This window comes from Eutrigla gurnardus, assembly GCF_963514095.1.
Source record: "Eutrigla gurnardus genome assembly, chromosome: 21".
NCBI classification, from domain to species: domain Eukaryota; kingdom Metazoa; phylum Chordata; class Actinopteri; order Perciformes; family Triglidae; genus Eutrigla; species Eutrigla gurnardus.
Genome location: NC_139932.1, coordinates 16752839 through 16773090, shown reverse-complemented (window position 1 = coordinate 16773090; position 20252 = coordinate 16752839). Strand labels below are relative to the sequence as shown.

General features: G+C 48.0%; 3 protein-coding genes across 3 annotated transcripts; 2 read left to right on the top strand and 1 right to left on the bottom strand.

Annotated features, from left to right (window-relative positions):
• Positions 1–102: 102 nt before the first annotated feature.
• gpr19 (G protein-coupled receptor 19) lies at positions 103–3055 on the bottom strand. The gene is made up of 2 exons (XM_084038920.1): positions 2837–3055; positions 103–1940 (listed from the first exon to the last, which is right to left on the bottom strand). Exon 2 carries the CDS (start codon positions 1918–1920, stop codon positions 655–657), a length of 1266 nt encoding a protein of 421 aa, XP_083895046.1. The 5' UTR covers positions 1921–1940; positions 2837–3055; the 3' UTR covers positions 103–654.
• A 1834-nt stretch (positions 3056–4889) lies between these two features.
• Positions 4890–8325, top strand: crebl2 (cAMP responsive element binding protein-like 2). The gene is made up of 3 exons (XM_084038442.1): positions 4890–5270; positions 6391–6588; positions 6833–8325. Exons 1-3 carry the CDS (start codon positions 5256–5258, stop codon positions 6986–6988), a joined length of 369 nt encoding a protein of 122 aa, XP_083894568.1. The 5' UTR covers positions 4890–5255; the 3' UTR covers positions 6989–8325.
• Positions 8326–10081: 1756 nt separating this feature from the next.
• dusp16 (dual specificity phosphatase 16) lies at positions 10082–19890 on the top strand. The gene is made up of 7 exons (XM_084038737.1): positions 10082–10241; positions 11830–12652; positions 13662–13800; positions 16619–16782; positions 16886–17045; positions 17143–17266; positions 17548–19890. The coding sequence occupies exons 2-7, from the start codon at positions 12389–12391 to the stop codon at positions 18623–18625; spliced, it is 1929 nt and encodes a 642-aa protein (XP_083894863.1). The 5' UTR covers positions 10082–10241; positions 11830–12388; the 3' UTR covers positions 18626–19890.
• Positions 19891–20252: the final 362 nt, after the last annotated feature.

Sequence of the window (20252 nt, the reverse complement as noted above, 5' to 3'; positions counted from 1 at the left end):
ATGTGACATCACACGTAACAGAAGAATAACTTCCTGGTCCAGTTTCGGAAACATGAGTTGAAATAGTTTGAATCTAAATAACAAGAACCTGTTTTCATGGATTCACTCAGACGTAAAAATAATGTTGCTGGCGCATTAGCCAGAGAGCCAAGAGAGGGGGGGCACAGTGGCAATTTTGCAACTTTTTTTCTCTGAATATTGCCCCCTCTCTTTTTCCTATGTGGCACTAATACGCTGTTTCTTTGGAGCTGAAGCTCCGTCACTCCAAATGTAGTGAAGCCGATGATGGCGGGGGTTAACTTCCAGCTAGCATCCACTAACGTTAGCTTCTACAAAACGTGTTACTGCAGCCAATCAGCTGCGTTTACAACCGGAGACAATTAGCTAGCCAAAGCGCTATCAAGCTAATTAGCTAGCTGACACACTATCAAGCTAGCTAGCCGACAAGCTAGCAAGCTAATGTTAGAAATACACAAGATCAGTCAACGTCCGATTAAATCCACAGCAACCACAGGATCCAACACGGCGCCACCAAGCCCTTTATACGAATGTTTCTGCGTTTGTCGTAGAGAGTTCGCTCGTTTATCAATGTTCTCGTTGAAGTAAAAGTTTTCTTTTTTCTATGTCGGCCGTTACCGAAGCGTCCAATCTCCTCTAGACAAACGTGTTAGACGGATTGGCGTTTGTGGTCCAGGCGACCTTCTTCTTCTCCTCTCGGCCGAACACGTCGTAGACAGAGTCCTTGGCACCAGTCCTCGCTCGGACCGGGATCTCCACGACTCCGATGTAGTTCTTCTTGGCGACGCGGGAGCTCGCTGTGATAGTGTAGGCATTGCTACGGTAACACTTCATGGAGGACGTGCAGAAGGTCTCCCTCATGCCGCGCCGGAAGTTGGCGTTGTAGACGGAGTAGAGCGTCGGCTTGGAGGCCGTGGAGCTGAAGGAGATCCAGGCCACTGCTGTGAAGATCAGCAGACCCGGTCTGCCGGGTCCGTCCGACTCCCGCGGGTGCCACAGCTGGGCTACGTAGAACGGCGTCCAGGTGAAGAAGAAGACCGAGTTCAGCACCAGGAACATCCTGATGGTCTTGACTTTGGTCCGTGGGACGATGTTCGTGGTCCGCCGCACCGCGAGGCCGTCTGCGCCGATCCTCCAGACGTAGCGGACGACCCGCTGGTAAAAGGACACGATCAACGCCACCGGGACCAGGAACCCCAACAGGAAGTGGACTGCGCCGTACGCCACGCTGCCCCAGCTGTCTGGTAGGAAGAAGTCACAGCGGCCGCCGGCAGACGCCGACCCGTAGAAAAAGAGGCACGGTGCCACGAAGGCGGCGTCGAACAGCCACGACGCCGCAATCATCTTCTTGGCCTTCTCCCGGGAGACCTTGAAGCTGAGCGGGTACACAATGGTGTAGAAGCGGTCCACGGAGATGGACAGCAGCACATAGACCTGGACCCCGGGGACCAGGTGCTGCAGGTAGCGCACCGCCTTGCAGGCAACGGCGCTCAGCGGCCATCGACCCGAGGCGACCTGCAGGAGGACGAAGGGCGCCCAGCCAAGGCTCGACAGCAGGTCGGCGCACGCCATCGACACCACGAAGTAGTTAGTGGTGGACTGGGTCCGCCGACTCCGGTGGATCACCAGGCAGACCAGGGCGTTCCCGAGGATGGACACCAGCCACAGGACCCCGAACACCAGGCCCAGGACGGCCACCTCCGTGGCGGTCAGCCCAGTGGCGGCATTGGTAGCGTCAGTGGCGTTGGGCAGAGCAGAGGTCGGGTCTGGGATGGACGAGGAGGGAAACGCTGCTGTCGAGTCGTTACGCTCGGAGAAGTTGAAGGTTGCGTGGAAGCTGAAGGACGGAGAGAAGATGGAGGGGTTGACTCCGACCGCGTCCGAGTGGGCGAACACCATCATCCCGTCACTACGGAGACCAGCTGTGAACACAAACACTCAGTTAGTACGAACAGCTACACTAACACTCGTTATGTGCTGGATATTTCTATATTAAATATATCAAATGTAATATATGTAATAATATATATAATATAATAATACATACACACATACTATCTTTTATAATATTACAAATACAAGTGAAACCTTTTGGTAGCAGTTTCTTCTCCGGTCCACTAGATGGTGCTGAGTTTGTTCTGGTGCATCATGGGTAAAGTATGTATTACGTTTAGAACCAACATCTGAACCGAGGCTTCTTTAAATCTCAGGATAGATAGATAGGCAGGCAGGCAGGCAGGCTTTTATTTCAGACTCAAGGTCCATACACAAAAAAAAAAAAAAAACGAATAATGAAGATTCAACCTCCTGCTGGAAATGTATGTATGTATATATATATATGTATATATGTATGTGTGTGTGTGTATATATGTATGTATATATACACACATATGTATGTATATACACGTACAGTATATACACACATATACTGTATATGTATGTGTATATATATATATATATGTGCGCTGGATCACATTATATATTATCTCAGTAGAGATATTTTAATAGGTTGTTAATGAACCTCGTCGGATAAACAAACGAACCGGACCAGGTCCGAATCATGGATCCGGTCTACAACAGGTCTGATTCACCGCGATGGACGACGACGACGATGATGATGATGGTGAAGATGCGGGAGAACTCGTAGTCCTATAAACCACATTAATTACCCACCATGTCTATAGAAATATATTAATATAGAAATATATAGAAATAACCAACTCTATGACGGTAATGAACCGGAGCTCATCGCGGCACTGAGCGGCAGCTGAAGCCGCCGAGAGACGCCGATCCTCGGCCTCATCGAGTCCGGACTCACCGGTTCACAGCGGAGCGGCGACCGAGACCCCATTCCGGTCTACAGCGGGATTCAGAGGCGAGCTGGAGCCCCGAGGATGACGAGGAGGTGCGTAAAAGCAGCAGCAGCGGACATCCCGGCTGTCTGTCCGTCCACCTGTCTGTCGGTACTGTGTCCCTACTGAGCAGCTGGAGAAGGAAGATGGAGGTCTTCACACCAGCAGGGGCGGACCAGGCGCTTCAGGGGCCCAAAGCCCCCCCATATATATATATATCCTTTCTCTCTCTCCCCTGTCCTTCTCTCTCTCTCACCACTCTCCCTCTCTCTCCTTCTCTCTCTCCCCCCTCTCCTTCTCTCTCACCCCTCTCTCTCTCTCTCTCACCCCTCTCTCTCTCCCCCTCTCTCTCACCCCTCTCCTTCTCTCTCTCTCCCCCTCTCTCTCCCTTCCCTCTCCCTCCTTCTCTCTCTCTCTCTCCCCTGTCCTTCTCTCCCCCCCCCTCTATCTCCCTCTCTCTCCTCCTCTCTCTCCCCTGTTCTTCTCTCTCTCTCCTTCTCTCTCTCTCTCCCCTCTCCCTCTCTCTCCTCTCTCTCGCTCTCCCCCCTCTCTCTCTCCCCCTCTCTCTCTCCCCCCTCTCTCTCACCCCTCACTCTCTCCTTCTCTCTCTCCCCCCTCTCTCTCACCCCTCTCCTTCTCTCTCTCCCCCTCTCTCTCCCTTCCCTCTCACTCTCTCTCCTTCTCTCTCTCTCCCTCCCCTCTCCCTCTCTCTCCTTCTCTCTCACCCCTCTCTCTCTCTCCCTCTCTCTCTCACCCCTCTCCCTCTCTCTCCTTCTCTCTCTCTCTACCCCTCTCTCTCTCTCTCTCTCTCTCTCTCTCTCTCTTCTTCTCTCCAACTCCTCTCTCTCCCCTCTCCTCTCTCCCCTCTCTCTCTCCCCCCTGTCTCCTCTCTCCCCCTTTCTCTCTCTCCCTCCCCTCTCTCTGCTCTATAAAAGGAAAAAACGTCTTCCATCTCCAAATTATTGGTCTGATGCTGACAGGGCTGTTGCTGTCGCAGCAAGTCGCCATGGCAACCAACAGGCCAGTCGCCATGGGAAACCAACAATGGCGCTGATGAGAGGGAGGAGGGGGAGTCAGTGTTGGTTGACAACATTAAAATACTTTGTTTTTTTAAAACCACAAAACATGTATAATTTATTTAAAGAAAATCTGAATATTTAAAAAAAAAAACTGTTTTTTTTTTTTAACATTTTTAAACAATTAGTAACAGCCATTGAACGTTCAACATACATAAATACATAATAATGAACTAACAATTTAAATGATATAAATAGTTACATTAATGGACACACTGATTATCTCATCACGAAATATGTCTTTTCTATCTATATTCCCATCCAACGCATTTTATGAACATTTAGTCTACTTTTCTACTATGGATCCTATAAAACTTAAAAGATGACGTCACTGAATCGTTGTTAACTTCAGATGTTTAAGACCGTAAGGTGAACCAAATCTTTTAGAAAAGGATTCCCGTAGTTGTAGTTTTTATATTTCATATCTAGCTCTGGGCTGTTCTCTTATCACTAATTCTATTTTTGTAATTTTTATATTTCATATTCAGCTCTGGGCTGTTCTCTTATCACTAATTCTATTTTTGTAGTTTTTATATTTCATATTCAGCTCTGGGCTGTTCTCTTATCGCTAATTCTATTTTTGAAGTTTTTATATTTTGTATTTTTAATTAAGATCGTTTTTATGGTTGATCAATGTTGTTTTCGTTTGTGGATGAATGAATGAACGCAGTCAGTGGTATAAGTACATTACTGTCTTGTATTGATCTAGATGACGTCACATAAACAGTTCACCTCGTCGTATATTTGCCTTATTGTTCTCCTTGAACGCGGTTATGTATACAGCACTGTTTAGAATCCATTTGGCCGACTTTAGAGGATTTTGTTTTTCTCTTTATCGGTGACGTTGAATCTTACCACGGGGGCCGCCATCTTGCCATTCTGTTGACAAAAAGCAGCTATCTTATTGGTGTAGAACGATCACATGTCGGATGTCAAACAGGGTTCACCTTACGGCCTGTTTTGTTCGTGCGGAGGACCAGAAGAACCCGGATGTGCCCCCGGTCCCCCTCCTCCTCTCCGCGAGGTGGTGCTAACAAAAACAAAACAGAAGACGAAGAAGACGAAGCGCGTTCGACGGAAACGCGATGTAAACAAAGCTAGACAAACATCGCGCTCACCCCGCGGCTCGTGCCCGTGTTTCCTGTTCACGCGGACGTATTTTAACGTCGTTTCTCTCGTCTTGATGATTGATTATAAGTGATTATTGATTATTGTCATCGATCCGCGGGTTTTATCTCGTATCCGCGCTGTTAGCTGTCTGCTAGCCAACGCGAGCTAACTAGCTGCCGGCGCGTTAGCATTCACCAAGATGGATGATAACAAGGTAAGAAGCTAACGGCTAACGGCTGCCGTTTGTTAACAGTCAGAATGCACGTTAACGTGCATCGTGTTTAACGTGTTTAACGTTGAACCTGGTGAAACTGGACGGCTTGTGATGCTAGTTGTACGCTACGTGCTGCTAACTGTAGCTAGCTAGCTATATAAGAAGTACTCGTTACTTTAGTTCAGGTACTTATACCACAAGTACATGCCCTGCGTCCCATCTTACGTTCCTGACGTAAAAGTACTTTGACCGTGTTCGTTATTTAAATGACGTCACGTGCTGTTGCTAGTTTATTCTGGAACATTACATCATCATTTATTAGTTGATTATATTTTCATAATTTTGTCTTTAAAGTGATTAAAGACATTAAAAACATTTAATACGAAACAAAAAGAAGAATAATCAGACAAATGTCCAGTAAATCAACTAAATAAATCATCCTTACTTCGTCTTTTAACATCGTAAACAAGTGTTTGTGTGGATATTATAGTTTCTTTGTCTGATGATCCATTAATAATCATTAATTAATCAATTAATCCTACACATGTGCAACAACAACAGTCTAGTCCAACGAGGCTCCTCCCACATCTTCCTGTCTGAAGTTGTATCAACTACAAATCCTGGAGTACCTCACAATTCTACTCACTAAATGAACTTATTTACCCCGGCTCTCATTAATTAATTAATTAATCTGTTTAATATTAATATCGTTCAAGCAGAAAGAAAGAAGTATATTTAGCTGATAATACTTCTGTACTTTATCACAGGATTTTAAATGCAGGGCTGTTCACTTCGTTTATACATCATAGTATTACTACTTCTACTTAAGTAAAGGGTGTGAATACTTCTTATATGTAGGGTTGATACGGGTACTGGAAATCCTTGAAAACACTTGGAGTTTAGTGTGTTTTCAAGGTTTGAAAAGTGCTTGGATTTAGAATAAAGTGCTTGAATGTGACCTTGGAGAAGGTGGAGGAGCCCTGATATATAGAATGTAGAAGAATTAACATCGAGTCCTTTTTAACATCTGTGTGATGAGAGCAGCTGTTCGTATCTCGATGACATTCCTGTTTGATTGACAGCCAATCAATCAATAACGCCGTCGTCTCCTCGTCTGCAGATGGTAGCTGGTAAAGTGAAGAAACCTGGAAAACGCGGCCGTAAACCTGCAAAGATCGACCTGAAGGCCAAGCTGGAGCGCAGCCGGCAGAGCGCCAGGGAGTGCCGGGCCAGGAAGAAGCTACGGTACCAGTACCTGGAGGAGCTGGTCTCCAGTAAAGAGCGGGCCATCTGCGCCCTGCGGGAGGAGCTGGACATGGTACACCTCCTCCTCCTCCTCCAGACACCACTCCCCAAACCCCTCTGTGTTCACGCTTTACTCCTTTGTTTGCTTTAATCTCACAGAACATTTCAATGTTAAGTCACAAATACTTGAATCCTGATTATCTGAGGGCTCCACCTGTAAAAGTCGCTTTGCTGGTGAAGTGAGTTGATGGTGCGTTCAGGGTCAGCCTGGATGTTGTTCACCTGTCCGCTGTGTGTGTGTGGTTTCTCCGGTCCAGTACAAGCAGTGGTGCTCGGCCATGGACCAGGGCAAGATCCCGTCGGAGATCAAAGCCCTGCTGACAGGAGACGACCACAAGACGCCACAAGGGGGCAGCAGCACCAAGTCGTCCAAGAACAGCAAGAACAGCAGCAATGCCAACAGCCAGGCCTGAAGGGGGCGTCGGCTCGCTGCTGTCAATCAAACTAACCTGCATGTGGATCTGCCTCGTCCACCATAGACCACTTCAGACCGGAGAGACCTTCAGCTTCAGAGACGACGCCAACGGCCGTCGGTGATTTCTGTATTAATGCGTTCCACAATCTGAAGGTTTCTGCGTCTCCAAACAGGAATTATTCATCAACAGTTTATTTCTCAGAGATTCACATTCAACAAGCAGAATATTAGTTTTCTTCAAAGTTCATCTAAACGAGAATAAACTTTTAACATCGAGGTTGAAACGGTGAAGAATTTCAGATTTTCATTAATTTATTCAGAGTTCATCTCAAACTTTTATGAACAGAAAACATGTTTTTGTTTTCAACATTCTGAGTAAAATCTGATCCTGAACCAGTTCCTGATGCTCCGAAAGTAAAAACCTCCGCAGAAGACACAAAGTTGTGTCTGAAACCTTTTAAATTTAAAAAAGGTTGAACTGAAATTCTAGACGGATAAAAAATAAGTGTTCTCCGTCGTCTTTTCTGGCCTCCAGAGTTTACATTTACATTTACATTTAGGTCATTTAGCAGACGCTTTTGTCCAAAGCGACTTACAATAAGAGTTTAGTTTTTATGATGCCGCCGCGTCATTTCATTTGATTTGATGAAAAATCTTCTCCTGATTAAAAATTAATCCAAAATATTTAAACGAAATGCAAACGATGAACGGATAAAAACGTTTCATTTCTTTTAGTACAAAACATCAAATTCTGAAACGCCTGGTTTTTCTTTTCTTTTAACTCATTTTTCTTTTTTTGTGATTTTTCATTTAATTTTTTGTGTTAACATGTTTGAGGGTCTTGAGTAGCACTGTGTATATACTTTATATTATAATAATTATTTTATTTAAGTGAATCTCAGATGACCCTCTAATAATAATTATAATCTCTTCAGTGTCCTAATAATTCCTGTTTTGTGTCTGATGGACTGAGTTTTAGAATCCTGTTCGTAGCTGCTTGTCGTCTGCTTTACGTTTATTTATGGAGGAGGAGATGTGTTGGTCATGTGACCGCAGCGGCGGCGTCCTGCTGGAGCGTCGACACGACGACTCGAATCTAAAAGCCCAGGAAGTCGAAGTGAGTCCGATCTATTTTTGTATTTGCTACGCCGGCTGTTTGGAACCATTAAGGAACTCTTTCCTCATCTGTTTCCTCGCTCGGCTTCCTAAACGTCTACTTCCTGTTTCCGTCAGTCAGCTGACGAGGAAACGTTGTGCACTTTCTTCAGAAGCACTTTGCTATTAGATGATTGTAATCTGAGGCTTCGACGATGTTCAATAAAGAGTGTTTCTGTCTCCGAGTGTCTCATATTTCCTTATTAAAGACGGTTTAAATTTTGGAAACAGATCACGAGTCAAAGAAAACATGTTTTAGAAACCACAGGTTCCATTTAAGAAATAAACTAAAATATTTGCTAAATACATTTCAACTAAAGTTAGTTAAAACTATTATTTATTATTATTTTTTGTATTTATTTGTACAGTGTCAGTATATGAAGAGTAATGTAAAGGAATGTTGTGTATGTTTTTTAATTCAGAACTGAAGAGTGTCCAATCCAAAAAGAAGGAAATAAAATAAGTGATTATTGTTTTTGGATCTGATAAGCCTTCCGTGATAAAGACACTTCACTGTTTGATTTGAAGGGAGATTTTCTGAAAACAATCCCAGTCCACGGTTCATTTAGTGGCTGGAGCTTTTGATCAACATCATATGGTCTTCCTCAGCAGATGAGTTTTACACTCCAGAGTCTCGTAGGTTCTCATCTTTTATTGGTGAAAACAGCAGTTTAGAACGTTGTGATCAGCCTCGTGTTGTGTTCAGGTTTGTGGTGTTTTCCAGCGCTGCAGCAGCTCGTCTTCACATTCACCAGTCTGAGGAAGTCATGCATGTTAATTGCTCCAGTATGAAGAACCTTTCAGTTTTCTTTAGCTTTCATCACATCCATTGTCCTCCGCTGGCTCGCCGTGCTGGAACAGCCGACTCACGAGGGAACCGCCATGAGGCAACTGCAGACGAGGGAACCACGACTCATGAGGGAACAGCCGACTCATGAGGGAACCACCGACTCATGAGGGAACCGCAGGCGCACGAGGAACATGTTGTGTTCTGAAAGCTCTGATGGTTCTTTGGTGAACCACAGGGTTCATTACTGGGCCCACTGCTGCTCCCTTATACTTGATTCTCACAATATTTTTTCATGATTATCATATCAGCTTTCAAAGCTATAAAAATAATAAAGTAAATACAACTAGCTAATACCAAGTAAAGTATTATCATGTAATAATGCTTTTAATGTTCTCTGTTATATCACATCACATTATAAAATAAACAAACAAAAATAACAGACAAATAATGCGGGTTAGTTTTGTAGTCCAACCTTCCTGTTAGACTACAAAAATACATACTCCCTGCATCATTCTATAATAATAATAATAAACATAATAATAAGGTATTGATATTGGTTATTATTATTTTCTTATTAAACCCCGGACTCCACAGGGTTAGATCCCGGGGAGATGATCCAATTCTGAAACACATGAATTGCCCCCCCCCCCCCCCCAATAAAAATACACTAAATGACTCAAAATTGAATTGAACGTTGAATGTATTTCAAGACATTGTTCACATTTTTGATTCACATCTAAAAATAAATGATTGAAATGGAGGGTTGGAGGGAAAGATAAGAACATGCCTGAGTCCTTAGAGCGATCATCTACTAATATAACGGTAAGTAGTAGTAGTAGTAGTAGTAGTAGTAGTAGTAGTAATAAGCAGTGATATGCGCTGTTGGCTGTTTAGGTCAAACAAACAACAACTGATTCCCTGCGAGTCCTGTTTGAATGATACGGCGAGCCTCGACCAAGCTGTGATTCGTGGTTGCATGGTTTATTCCCCGGCAGTGTTTGTCTTCCATACAAGAAGCTGAACCCTCCTGAAAGGCATGTTGTTTTCTGTCGGCTCAAGGTTTTTGTGTTTTGACGGTGCCTGCGCCTTTAAGAAGCCTGTTGAATCCATTTGACTGGCGATGACGACATCCTTTTATTTTTAACGCAGTGACCTCATCTCTTATGGCAGCAGGACTTCAGCAGCGAGTCCTCTCCTTCTTCTCCTCCTGCTCTCTCCTTCGACGCTCGGTCGCGCGCCGTCTTTAAACCCGCGCGCGGACGCTCGAGGCGCCGCTCGGACTCCGGACGTCGAGTTGTTTCAAACGGTGAGTTTAAACCGTTAAACGTCTTAAAAACCCGCAAGTTCCGTTAACGGCGAAGTTGTCTCTGTGTGTGTGTGTGTGTGCGTGTGTGTGTGTGTGTGAGAGAGAGAGAGAGAGAGAGAGAGAGAGAGAGAGAGAGAGAGAGAGAGAGACGAAGGAGGAAAATGTCGCTGTTCTTTTTCGGTTGTTCTAGAAGTGATTCGGTCGGTGATTCACGTCCAAACACCGACAAAACGTCACAGACGGGGAGCCAACTGTTAGCTAGCTCGCAGTTAGCTAACCGCTAGCTAACGTCAAATCTGAAAATGTCGAAGAGTTCAAACTCATATTTACTCATTAAAAACTGCGCGCGCACATTGAAGCCCCCCCCCCCCCCCCCATAATACCAGACCTCATTAACATAACGCACTCATCTAGAAAACCACACGTACTTATTAATCACGTGGTTCCTGCTTATTTCTTTGCTCAGATTCTGATACACGTTTTATTGGCTGACATTAAAGTTAAATATCAATAAAACCTTTTATTATTGCTGTCTGATTGTTGTGTTCGTGGTGGACCTGGTTTCTGGTGTATTGTTGTGTTTTTGGTGGACCCGGTTTCTGGTGGATTGTTGTGTTTTTGGTGGACCCGGTTTCTGGTGGATTGTTGTGTTTTTGGTGGACCCGGTTTCTGGTGGATTGTTGTGTTTTTGGTGGACCCGGTTTCTGGTGGATTGTTGTGTTTTTGGTGGATAATATAAGAAGTTAGTTGATCCTGAGCCTCAGAATCGAACCCCGGCTGCTTCAGTTCAGTCGTAGAGAGGAAGATCTTGAGGCGTGATGACATCACAGCTGTGGATGACATCATGGCGTCTGTTTTGCCGACCGCTGTGGGACTAAAACTTTCAGCCTGAATATGTTAAGGGTCTTGTTTGTTTTGTCACCATGACGACAGTCTCTGCCGCTGAGGCCTAGTCATAGTGAATGTGGGTGGAGCCAAGTGGAGTCGATCACACACCCCTCTTTGCTATTGGTGGAGGCGGTGGTCGGGGTGAAGCGGCTCCGCCTCCATAAAAAACATCAATGTTGGTCTTGTAGCTCGGCTCACCCGTCTGTCTGCCTGTGATGTCAGCGAGGGTTAAAGTCCTCTGATTGGCCGTCTGCCCCTGCCGAGTCGTTGACCTTTGGACGGAGTTGGCACACGGGTCGAACTCCTGAACTCACCTGCCGCAGGTGGAGCCAGGATCTGGTTTCCATGGCGACTGGTTTTAGGTCAGAACTCCAGCTTGTTCAGAAAACAGGATGTGGTTTCTGTAGTCTTGATTTTTTTGGAGGCGGAGCCTGAAGTATCTGATGTATGGAGACGTGCATCACTGAATCCCAGTGATTCTGGTTTCTGGTCTAACTGCCGGTTTCAGCACATGAGGGACTTCCTGCTGCCGGTGAGAGTCAGCCGCCAGGCGCCGTTTAACAGGAAGTCACAAACATCATCAGTATCGCTGCGTTTATTATCACTATCAGAACTCTGAGTACTAGTCTGACGAGTCCACATCGGTCTTCAAGCTGAACCTGAAACCAAATGTGACTCTGTTTTTTTTTTTGTCCCAAAGCCTGAGACCACGTCAGGATGAAGACCAGGATCAGGATGCAGACTGATGTCGTCTGTGCTGGGTCCAGGAGACGCGGGTCCTCATGGTCTCCTGTGGTGTGAATGAGACACCCCAGTTACCCTCCCAACCTAACCCCCCACCGGCCTGAAGGACCCCCACCACCCCAGTTACCCCCCACCGGCCTGAAGGACCCCCACCACCCCAGTTACCCCCTCACCGGCCTTAAAGACCCCCAGCTACCCCCCCACCGGCCTGTAGGACCCCCAACACCCCAGTTACCCCCCAACCACCTCCCCACCAGCCTGAAGGACCCCCACCCCCCCAGTTACCCTCCCACCGGCCAGGTGGTTAGTTAGCCTGCCTGTCTGTCTCGCCCTGTCTGTCTCTCTCTCGCCCCGGGGTTCGGGGCTGCCATCAGGATGACATCACACGTGTCCGACACAATGAAGCTCTTCATCCTCTGAGGTTCCTCGCCAGGCTGTGTCACGGTGCTGGACCACCGGCCCAGGACGCCAGGGGGGTGGACTACGACCAGGGAGGGGGGCGGGGGTAGTCTGACATGTCGGCGCATCCTGCGGGACCAGCATCATGGTCCAGGTCTGGGTCCAGGATTGTGCGGCCCATTGGGGCGGAGGCTCTGGTCTCCCTGCTGGAGGGGGGTCTGGACAGCGTGGTCCTGATCGACAGCCGGCCCTTCGTGGACTACAACGCCTCCCACATCCTAGAGGCGGTCAACGTGAACTGCTCCAAGCTGATGAAGAGGAGGCTGCAGCAGGACAAGGTCCAGATTGCAGAGCTGCTGCAGCACTCGGCCAAGAAGAAGGTAAACCAGCACCAGGATCCACGGACCTGATCCACTACCAGTCAGCTCCAGTTAATAATCCACAGGAAGTCAGTGACTGTAGTCTGTCAGTAGGATACTTAAGCAGAAGAAGCTAACGCTAACTAGCTGAGCGAACCAACTGACAGGAAATAGACCGGAAGTAAACGTGACCCAGAGGGTTTAGAATATTTCATCCTCTAAAGTTGAGCAACATCTGATCAAATATAATAATTATATAAAATAATCTTTTCATTTATAATCTGTACTCTAATCTCAGTGTTACTCTGTGTGTGTCGTTGTCCCTCTGTGTCTGTCGTTGTCTCTCTGTGTGTGTGTCGTTGTCTCTCTGTGTGTGTGTCGTTGTCCCTCTGTGTGTGTCGTTGTCCCTCTGTGTGTGTCGTTGTCTCTGTGTGTGTGTCGTTGTCTCCCTGTGTGTGTCGTTGTCCCTCTGTGTGTGTCGTTGTCCCTCTGTCTGTCTGTCGTTGTCGCTCTGTGTGTGTGTCGTTGTCGTTGTCTGTGTATGTGTCGTTGTCCCTCTGTGTGTGTCGTTGTCCCTCTGTGTGTGTCGTTGTCTCTGTGTGTGTCGTTGTCTCCCTGTGTGTGTCGTTGTCCCTCTGTGTGTGTCGTTGTCCCTCTGTCTGTCTGTCGTTGTCGCTCTGTGTGTGTGTCGTTGTCGCTCTGTGTGTGTGTCGTTGTCGTTGTCTGTGTGTGTGTCGTTGTCTGTGTGTGTGTCGTTGTCGTTGTCTGTGTATGTGTCGTTGTCCCTCTGTGTGTGTCGTTGTCCCTCTGTGTGTGTCGTTGTCTCTGTGTGTGTCGTTGTCCCTCTGTGTGTGTGTCGTTGTCCCTCTGTGTGTGTCGTTGTCCCTCTGTGTGTGTCGTTGTCCCTCTGTGTGTGTGTGTCGTTGTCCCTCTGTGTGTGTCGTTGTCCCTCTGTGTGTGTCGTTGTCTCTGTGTGTGTCGTTGTCCCTCTGTGTGTGTGTGTGTCGTTATCCCTCTGTGTGTGTTGTAGCTGGAGCTGCAGGGGGACCGGGAGGTGGTGGTTTACGATCAGAGTTCTTCAGATCCGGCTTCGCTCAGCTCCGAGTCTTTCCTCAGCGTCCTGCTGCTGAAACTGGAGAGGAGCTTCCCCTCCGTGCACCTGCTCTCAGGTCAGTACTGGACTGGTCCGTGTCAGAACCCCCACCAGACTGGGTCTGGGACTGGTCCGGGTCAGAACCCCCACCAGACTTGATGCCCAAACCAGGTTGTGTCGTTTCCACGGTAACAAACCGCCGTGGTGAAAAAAGCATTGTATGAGTTGTTACATAATGTAACCATGACATCAGAGGTTGCGCTGGACTTTTTCGTTGTCTGTCATTTTGACTGACAGGGTCATAAAAATCCCGTCATGATCTATTTTTACCCGTCACTTTAATTTTTTAAATGATAATAATGACATATTAAATTGCATTTAATTTTAATTCATTTTTAATGAATATTCAGTCCAAACCTTGGATACACACATCAAGCAGAAGAATATGTAACCTTTTCTCCGCAGTAACAAAAACATCCGACTGTGTGGCCCCAGGAGCTACATATGAACAATGAATAGTGAAATATGAACCTGTCTCACACCTTCCTCCTGGTCCGCATGGACTTGAATCGCGTGCCTGCTTGCGCGTAATCAAATGTCTCAAGTGGGACTGCTGCAGAGGCTAGTGTCATGAGGTTTTTGACTTTTTCCTCGGACAGACGACTTCTCATGGCTGTTTTGATGTTGTTCTGGAGACTGAATCACAGACGCGCTCCAAAGCCTCCTGTCCATAGCTCTTTAACGCGCTGTCAGCACCACCCGTATAGCGAGATGCATTGACTACGGTGTCCAGGTCAGAAATGATGCTCCGATGGGAATCTTTTTTTGATTGATTTGGTCACCTCCGCAACGTACTCTGTGCGTAAAGATGAAAATGTCTGCGCGTCTACATGTGTCAGTGTGACGCCACAGAACCTGCCGTCTTGTGAGGCCTCGTTGAATTTTTCTCCGCCTCGCCTGGCCCATTCATCAAGTCTTCCAGACTGGCCAGAGTCACGCTCACGACGAGATATTGACGTCTTCTTTTTGGAAGATGAGGTTCATGCGGTTCACCACGGCCAACACGTCACTAAGCAAGTGAGTCAAAGCAGTGAACGTGTATGTTTGAAGCCGCTTTCTGATGCCCTTAGCGTATGGGGGGGATTCTCGTAGTATGTGTATATGTTATTAGGAGTGGTGACATATGCACTGACTTGAAGCACAGCCGTGGAGGCATCACGCGCAGCAAGCGCTGTCCTGTGCGCACCACAGTGAATGTTTACAAGGAAGGGACAGTCATTCTGGCACAACTCCGGCCTTTCAACCCACCATCACATTGGCTCCGTCACTTCCAAGTCCAACAACCCGAGCCATAGCGACCCCACGGCCCGACAGCACATCTTTTATTTTTGCTGTGATGCATTCAGCAGTGCCAGAGGGAATTGCATAATTGCCGATAAACGCAGTTTCAGGCTCCCCTTTCTGTTGAAGTGTCAGGTATGTGATTAGCATTTTCTCCACCGTGATATTAGTGGTTTCATCTACTATTATTCCAACATATCTGCTGTTGGCGATGCGGTCATCAATATCACTGGTTATGGTCTCCGCTAAGGCCTCCTCCATCTGACTGACTGTCTGATGGTCAATGTATGTGTGTGCACCGTTAAGGTTTGGGCAGACTGTAAGAGATTTATCAGGTCAGGATACAGGTGGCTCGGTTTGTTTGAGCCATATGTAGCACAACCTTAAGTTGTGTTTTTAATGCCTCGTTGCAGGCAACCTGTGATTTCTCCACATGCTTAATCATAGCCACACTCTGGTTGAGCACCGTCGAAGCCTCAAGGTGGCTGTGGCTACTTTTGTGGTCCGTTAATGCTGATTTCTGCATGTTCGTGCATCCTCGGACAAATCCGTTGCTCATATTCGCTTTTTTACAACATTCTTCCATCCTCCCTCATCAGCCAGGAGAACTCCCACTGAACTCTGTACTCCCGTCTAACCTCCTTGCTGCCGCCTCCTCGCTCCGCCGAGGCCAAGGGCTGAGTTTGTGCTTCATCTTCATCTGCATCTATCCCTCCCTCTTTCACCTCTTTTATCAACATCGTTATTGGGCTTTTTAAAGAAACTTCTGACACTCGACTGCCGTGACATTTTTCTTCTTTTCTTCTTTTCTACTTTTCTTCTTCTACAAGAGCCAATTACTGTAATATGCTCTTCGCCACCAAGTGGTCAGGGGTCCATCCATCCATCCATCACCGTTTTAAAAAAAACGGTCAATGAAAATATTCGGTTAAGGCAACCCCTGCATGACATCACCATGGTTACATTATGTAAACATGATGATGTCATGCTGCATGACGACTCCACCCTCTACTACTCAACATCAAAGGGGCAAAGGTCAAACAGCTACACAACAACAACAACAATGATAAATATTAGTGCACTGAATGTGGATTCATCTTGGTGGTCCAGGCGTACTAACCCTGGTGATCCAGGCAGACTAACCCTGGTGGTCCAGGCGTACTAACCCTGGTGATCCAGACAGACTAACCCTGGTGGTCCAGGCAGACTAACCCTGGTGGTCCAGGCAGACTAACCCTGGTGATCCAGGCAGACTAACCCTGGTGATCTAGACAGACTAACCCTGGTGGTCCAGGCAGACTAACCCTGGTGGTCCAGGCAGACTAACCCTGGTGATCCAGGCAGACTAACCCTGGTGGTCCAGGCAGACTAACCCTGGTGGTCCAGGCAGACTAACCCTGGTGGTCCAGGCAGACTAACCCTGGTGATCTAGACAGACTAACCCTGGTGGTCCAGGCAGACTAACCCTGGTGATCCAGGCAGACTAACCCTGGTGATCCAGACAGACTAACCCTGGTGGTCCAGGTAGACTCACCTGTGTGTTCTCCTGCCAGGTGGGTTCTCCGAGTTCTCCCACCTGTTCCCAGGTCTGTGTGAGGGGAGGTCCACCCTGGTCCCCTCCTGCATGTCTCAGCCCTGTCTACCCATCACCAACGCCGGGCCGACCCGCATCCTGCCACACCTGTACCTGGGCTGCCAGAGGGATGTCCTCAACCAGGTACCCCGGAGACCCAGCTGGATCCACCAGGATCCTCCAGTGTCCTCCAGTGTCCCATATCATATATGTGGTCCTAATCCATGATCTGGTTTTGTTTGTCCAGGACCTGATGCATCAGAACGACATCGTCTACGTCCTGAACGCCAGCAACACCTGCCCCAAACCGGACTTCGTCCCCGAGTCCCACTTCCTGCGGGTCCCTGTCAACGACTCCTTCTGTGAAAAGATCCTGCCCTGGTTGGACCGATCCGTGGAGTTCATAGGTCAGGGCCACGTCCTTTGCCAGGGACCGGATCCCCGTCAGAGACCTGATCCCCGTCAGAGACCTGATCCCCGTCTCCACCTGTGTGTGTGTTTCAGAGAAGGCCAAGGCCTCGGAGGCCCGGGTCCTGGTCCACTGCCTGGCCGGGATCTCCCGCTCCGCCACCATCGCCATCGCCTACATCATGAAGAGGATGGACTTGCCGCTGGACGAGGCGTACAGGTGGGAGAGCAGACGCACTGTGGCGCAATCCTCACAGCTGTACCCGGCTGCTGAGGCATCATGGGAAATGGTGTTCATTAAACACACTGAAATATAACTGTAGAGTTTACTTTTGAAGCTTCTGTTATTAATGTGAGTTTTAAACTTCAGGACCAGAATCTAGATCCTACATTTCCCACAATGCACCTGGTTGTAATGTTTCCTCTAGACGGTGTCCAACTACATGTTGTAGTTCAGAGTCCCGTCCCCCTCTCTCCTCTGATTGGTCGCCTGTGTTGCAGGTTTGTGAAGGAGAAGCGGCCGACCATCTCTCCCAACTTTAACTTCCTGGGTCAGCTGCTGGACTTCGAGAAGAAGATCAAGAGTCCTCACGGTACTGAAACTAGACTCAAGCCGCCTCCGGAGCCCAGCGCCAAGGACCTGTCTCAGCCCGAGGACCTGGATCCTCTGGGCGGCGGTCCCGGCCCGGCCCTGCTGGAGCCCCTCACGCTGCCATGCGTCCTGGCCGACGCCCCCGAGGAGCGCCTGCTGGCGGCGGCGCTGAGTGGCCTGGCACTGGCCGACGCCCCCGAAGACCACGCCCGACTGAAGCGCTCCTTCTCTCTGGACATCAAGTCGTACGGTGAGCCAGGCGGGGGGCCCGCCCACCGCTTGTTCCTCCCTCACGGCGGGGGGGCTGGGGACGCCGGCGAGTTCTTCAAGCCGCCTGGCTTCAAGGAGGCAGCCAGTAAGCCGTGCCAATTCTCGCCGGTGGAGGAGGTCTCGGAGCAGTCCACGCCGGAGCAGAGCCCCGACAAGGAGGAGGAGCTGCCTCCCCCGCCGCCGGCCCCCCTGCTGCCGGCCTCCGCCAAAGCCCCGCCCTGCTGGCACCCGCTGCACAGGAGCGGCAGCATGGAGGAGAGCGCCACCAGCTTCCTGTTCGGCCTCTCCCGCAGCCAGCAGCACCTGGCCAGACCGGGACCTGGACCCGGTGGCGCCCTGAAGGGCTGGCACTCGGACATCCTGCTAGGCCCCGTCACCGTGCCCAGCTCCTCGCTGGCTGGCGGCGGCTGGTACCTTTCCTCAGACTCCGGCCGCTTCTACTCCACCTCGGCCGTCCTCGGCAGTGGCAGCTTTGCGGCCTACAGCTGCGGCCACGGCCTGGAAGCGGTGCGGCGGCGCGGTGGGCAGCGTGCCGGCGACCGCGGCGACTCGAGGAGGAGCTGGCACGAAGAGAGCAGCTTCGAGAAGACGCTGAAGAGACGCAGCTGCCAGATGGAGTTTGGAGATGGGAGAATGGACCGGTCCGGGGAGGACAAGGTGGGGGGGGGGACCCAGACCAGCTTCTCTGGCAGCATGGAGGTCATCGAGGTGTCCTGATCTCGGTCCTGAGACTCTTCTGCTGACCCAAGCAGCTTTCACTCTCGTGACTAGTGACGTGCGACACACATCGACCGCTTCGCTGCGACGGATCGACTGATCTCAGACAGGAAGTCGGACAGGAAGTGGAGCTTCCATATGTACACACACGGACATTAAATTCATGACAAAGACTGAATCCAAACACTCATAATTATTATTATTATTATTATAATAATAATGATTTAACAGGTTAATCTTGAAAACAAATCTTCACTTTGTTTTGATGTGAATATAATAAATATTTTTTCTAATTAAATATAATGAATACTAAATCACATCTAAATAAGTCTACAATGATTCAGCACTTTGTGGTCACAGAATCAGGAAAGACGTGATGTCAGTGAACGCATCACAGTCTCAGGCCCGGGACCTGTGACCCCCTCTTACCGTAAAGCCAGCTCACCAAATAATCCTGGATTACTTAATTCGGTTTTCAGTTCGTTAAGCTCAGTTCAAGTTTGGTTACCATGGCAACCATTGTTGCCTAACCACTGTCACAACAATAAAGTTTATAGAAAATGCTCTTAAACAATATAACTGTTAAATGATGAGGTTGGTGATGTCAAAGAGGAGAACTGCTAACTGTTCTAGTAGTTTTATTATTAATAGTAATGTTTAAGGTATTTACTAGTTCATGTTGAAGCTTTTTCACTTCCCTCGTTTAAGTTTAATTAAATTCTAAAAGTCAATCAGAACATTTGATTATATTTGACCTCATCCACTTTTCTAGGACGTGCTGCAGATCTATGACGAGCCTGATCACGTGACCTCGGGTTGACCTTTAACCTCCAGACTGATTAGTCGGGGTTTCTCTGAGCTGGCTTTATGGACCGGGTCCCGGGAGTCCGGAGGCTCCAAGTTTAGGTTTCGTCTGCTCACCAGTTCAGCTATGACGTCATCGGCTGTGACGTCGTCGGCTGTGATGTCATCGGCAGGCAGGACTCGAGGAAGAGGAAGTTGAAGACTCGCCGATGTGTGTTGCAGTCAAAAAAAAAAGACGAGGGACACTTTTCACTGACGGACTCTTTGGAAGTCTTTGAATGTCTCGTCTGAGGAGGAGCTGCTGGTCTGGACCGTTGTCACGGCGACGCCGTTTTCCTCGAGTGTTTTTTGTTGTTGTCTCGCAGCTCACCCAGAGGCCCGCTGTGATGTCACAGATCAGGTTAAACTCGGACGGCGAAGGTTCAGAGGAAGAGTTGGATGATTAAAGTTCTGAAGAAGAAACGTTTGTTTGTTTTGTTATCAAATCTGCGTTTACAGAATCAGTATTAACTTTAAGTATTTAAAAAGTACATCAAAGCTGCAGCGGTAGTGGAGTAAATGTACTCCGACTGACCTGTTGACGTTTGACCAGCAGATGGCGTGATAGTCATACTATTTATTCCCTGAATCCTGACTGGAAGGAGATCAAAGTATTCTGATGAGAACAAAGATGAAAAACGAGTCACTCAATTAAATTTACCAAAAAAACATAGTACTTTTTGAGTTAATATTATTAAACTTTATTTGCAAAGAAGTGTTTTAAAAAACTTAACAATAAAGGGAAATAGACAATTATTAACATAAAACAGGGGAAATAAAACAT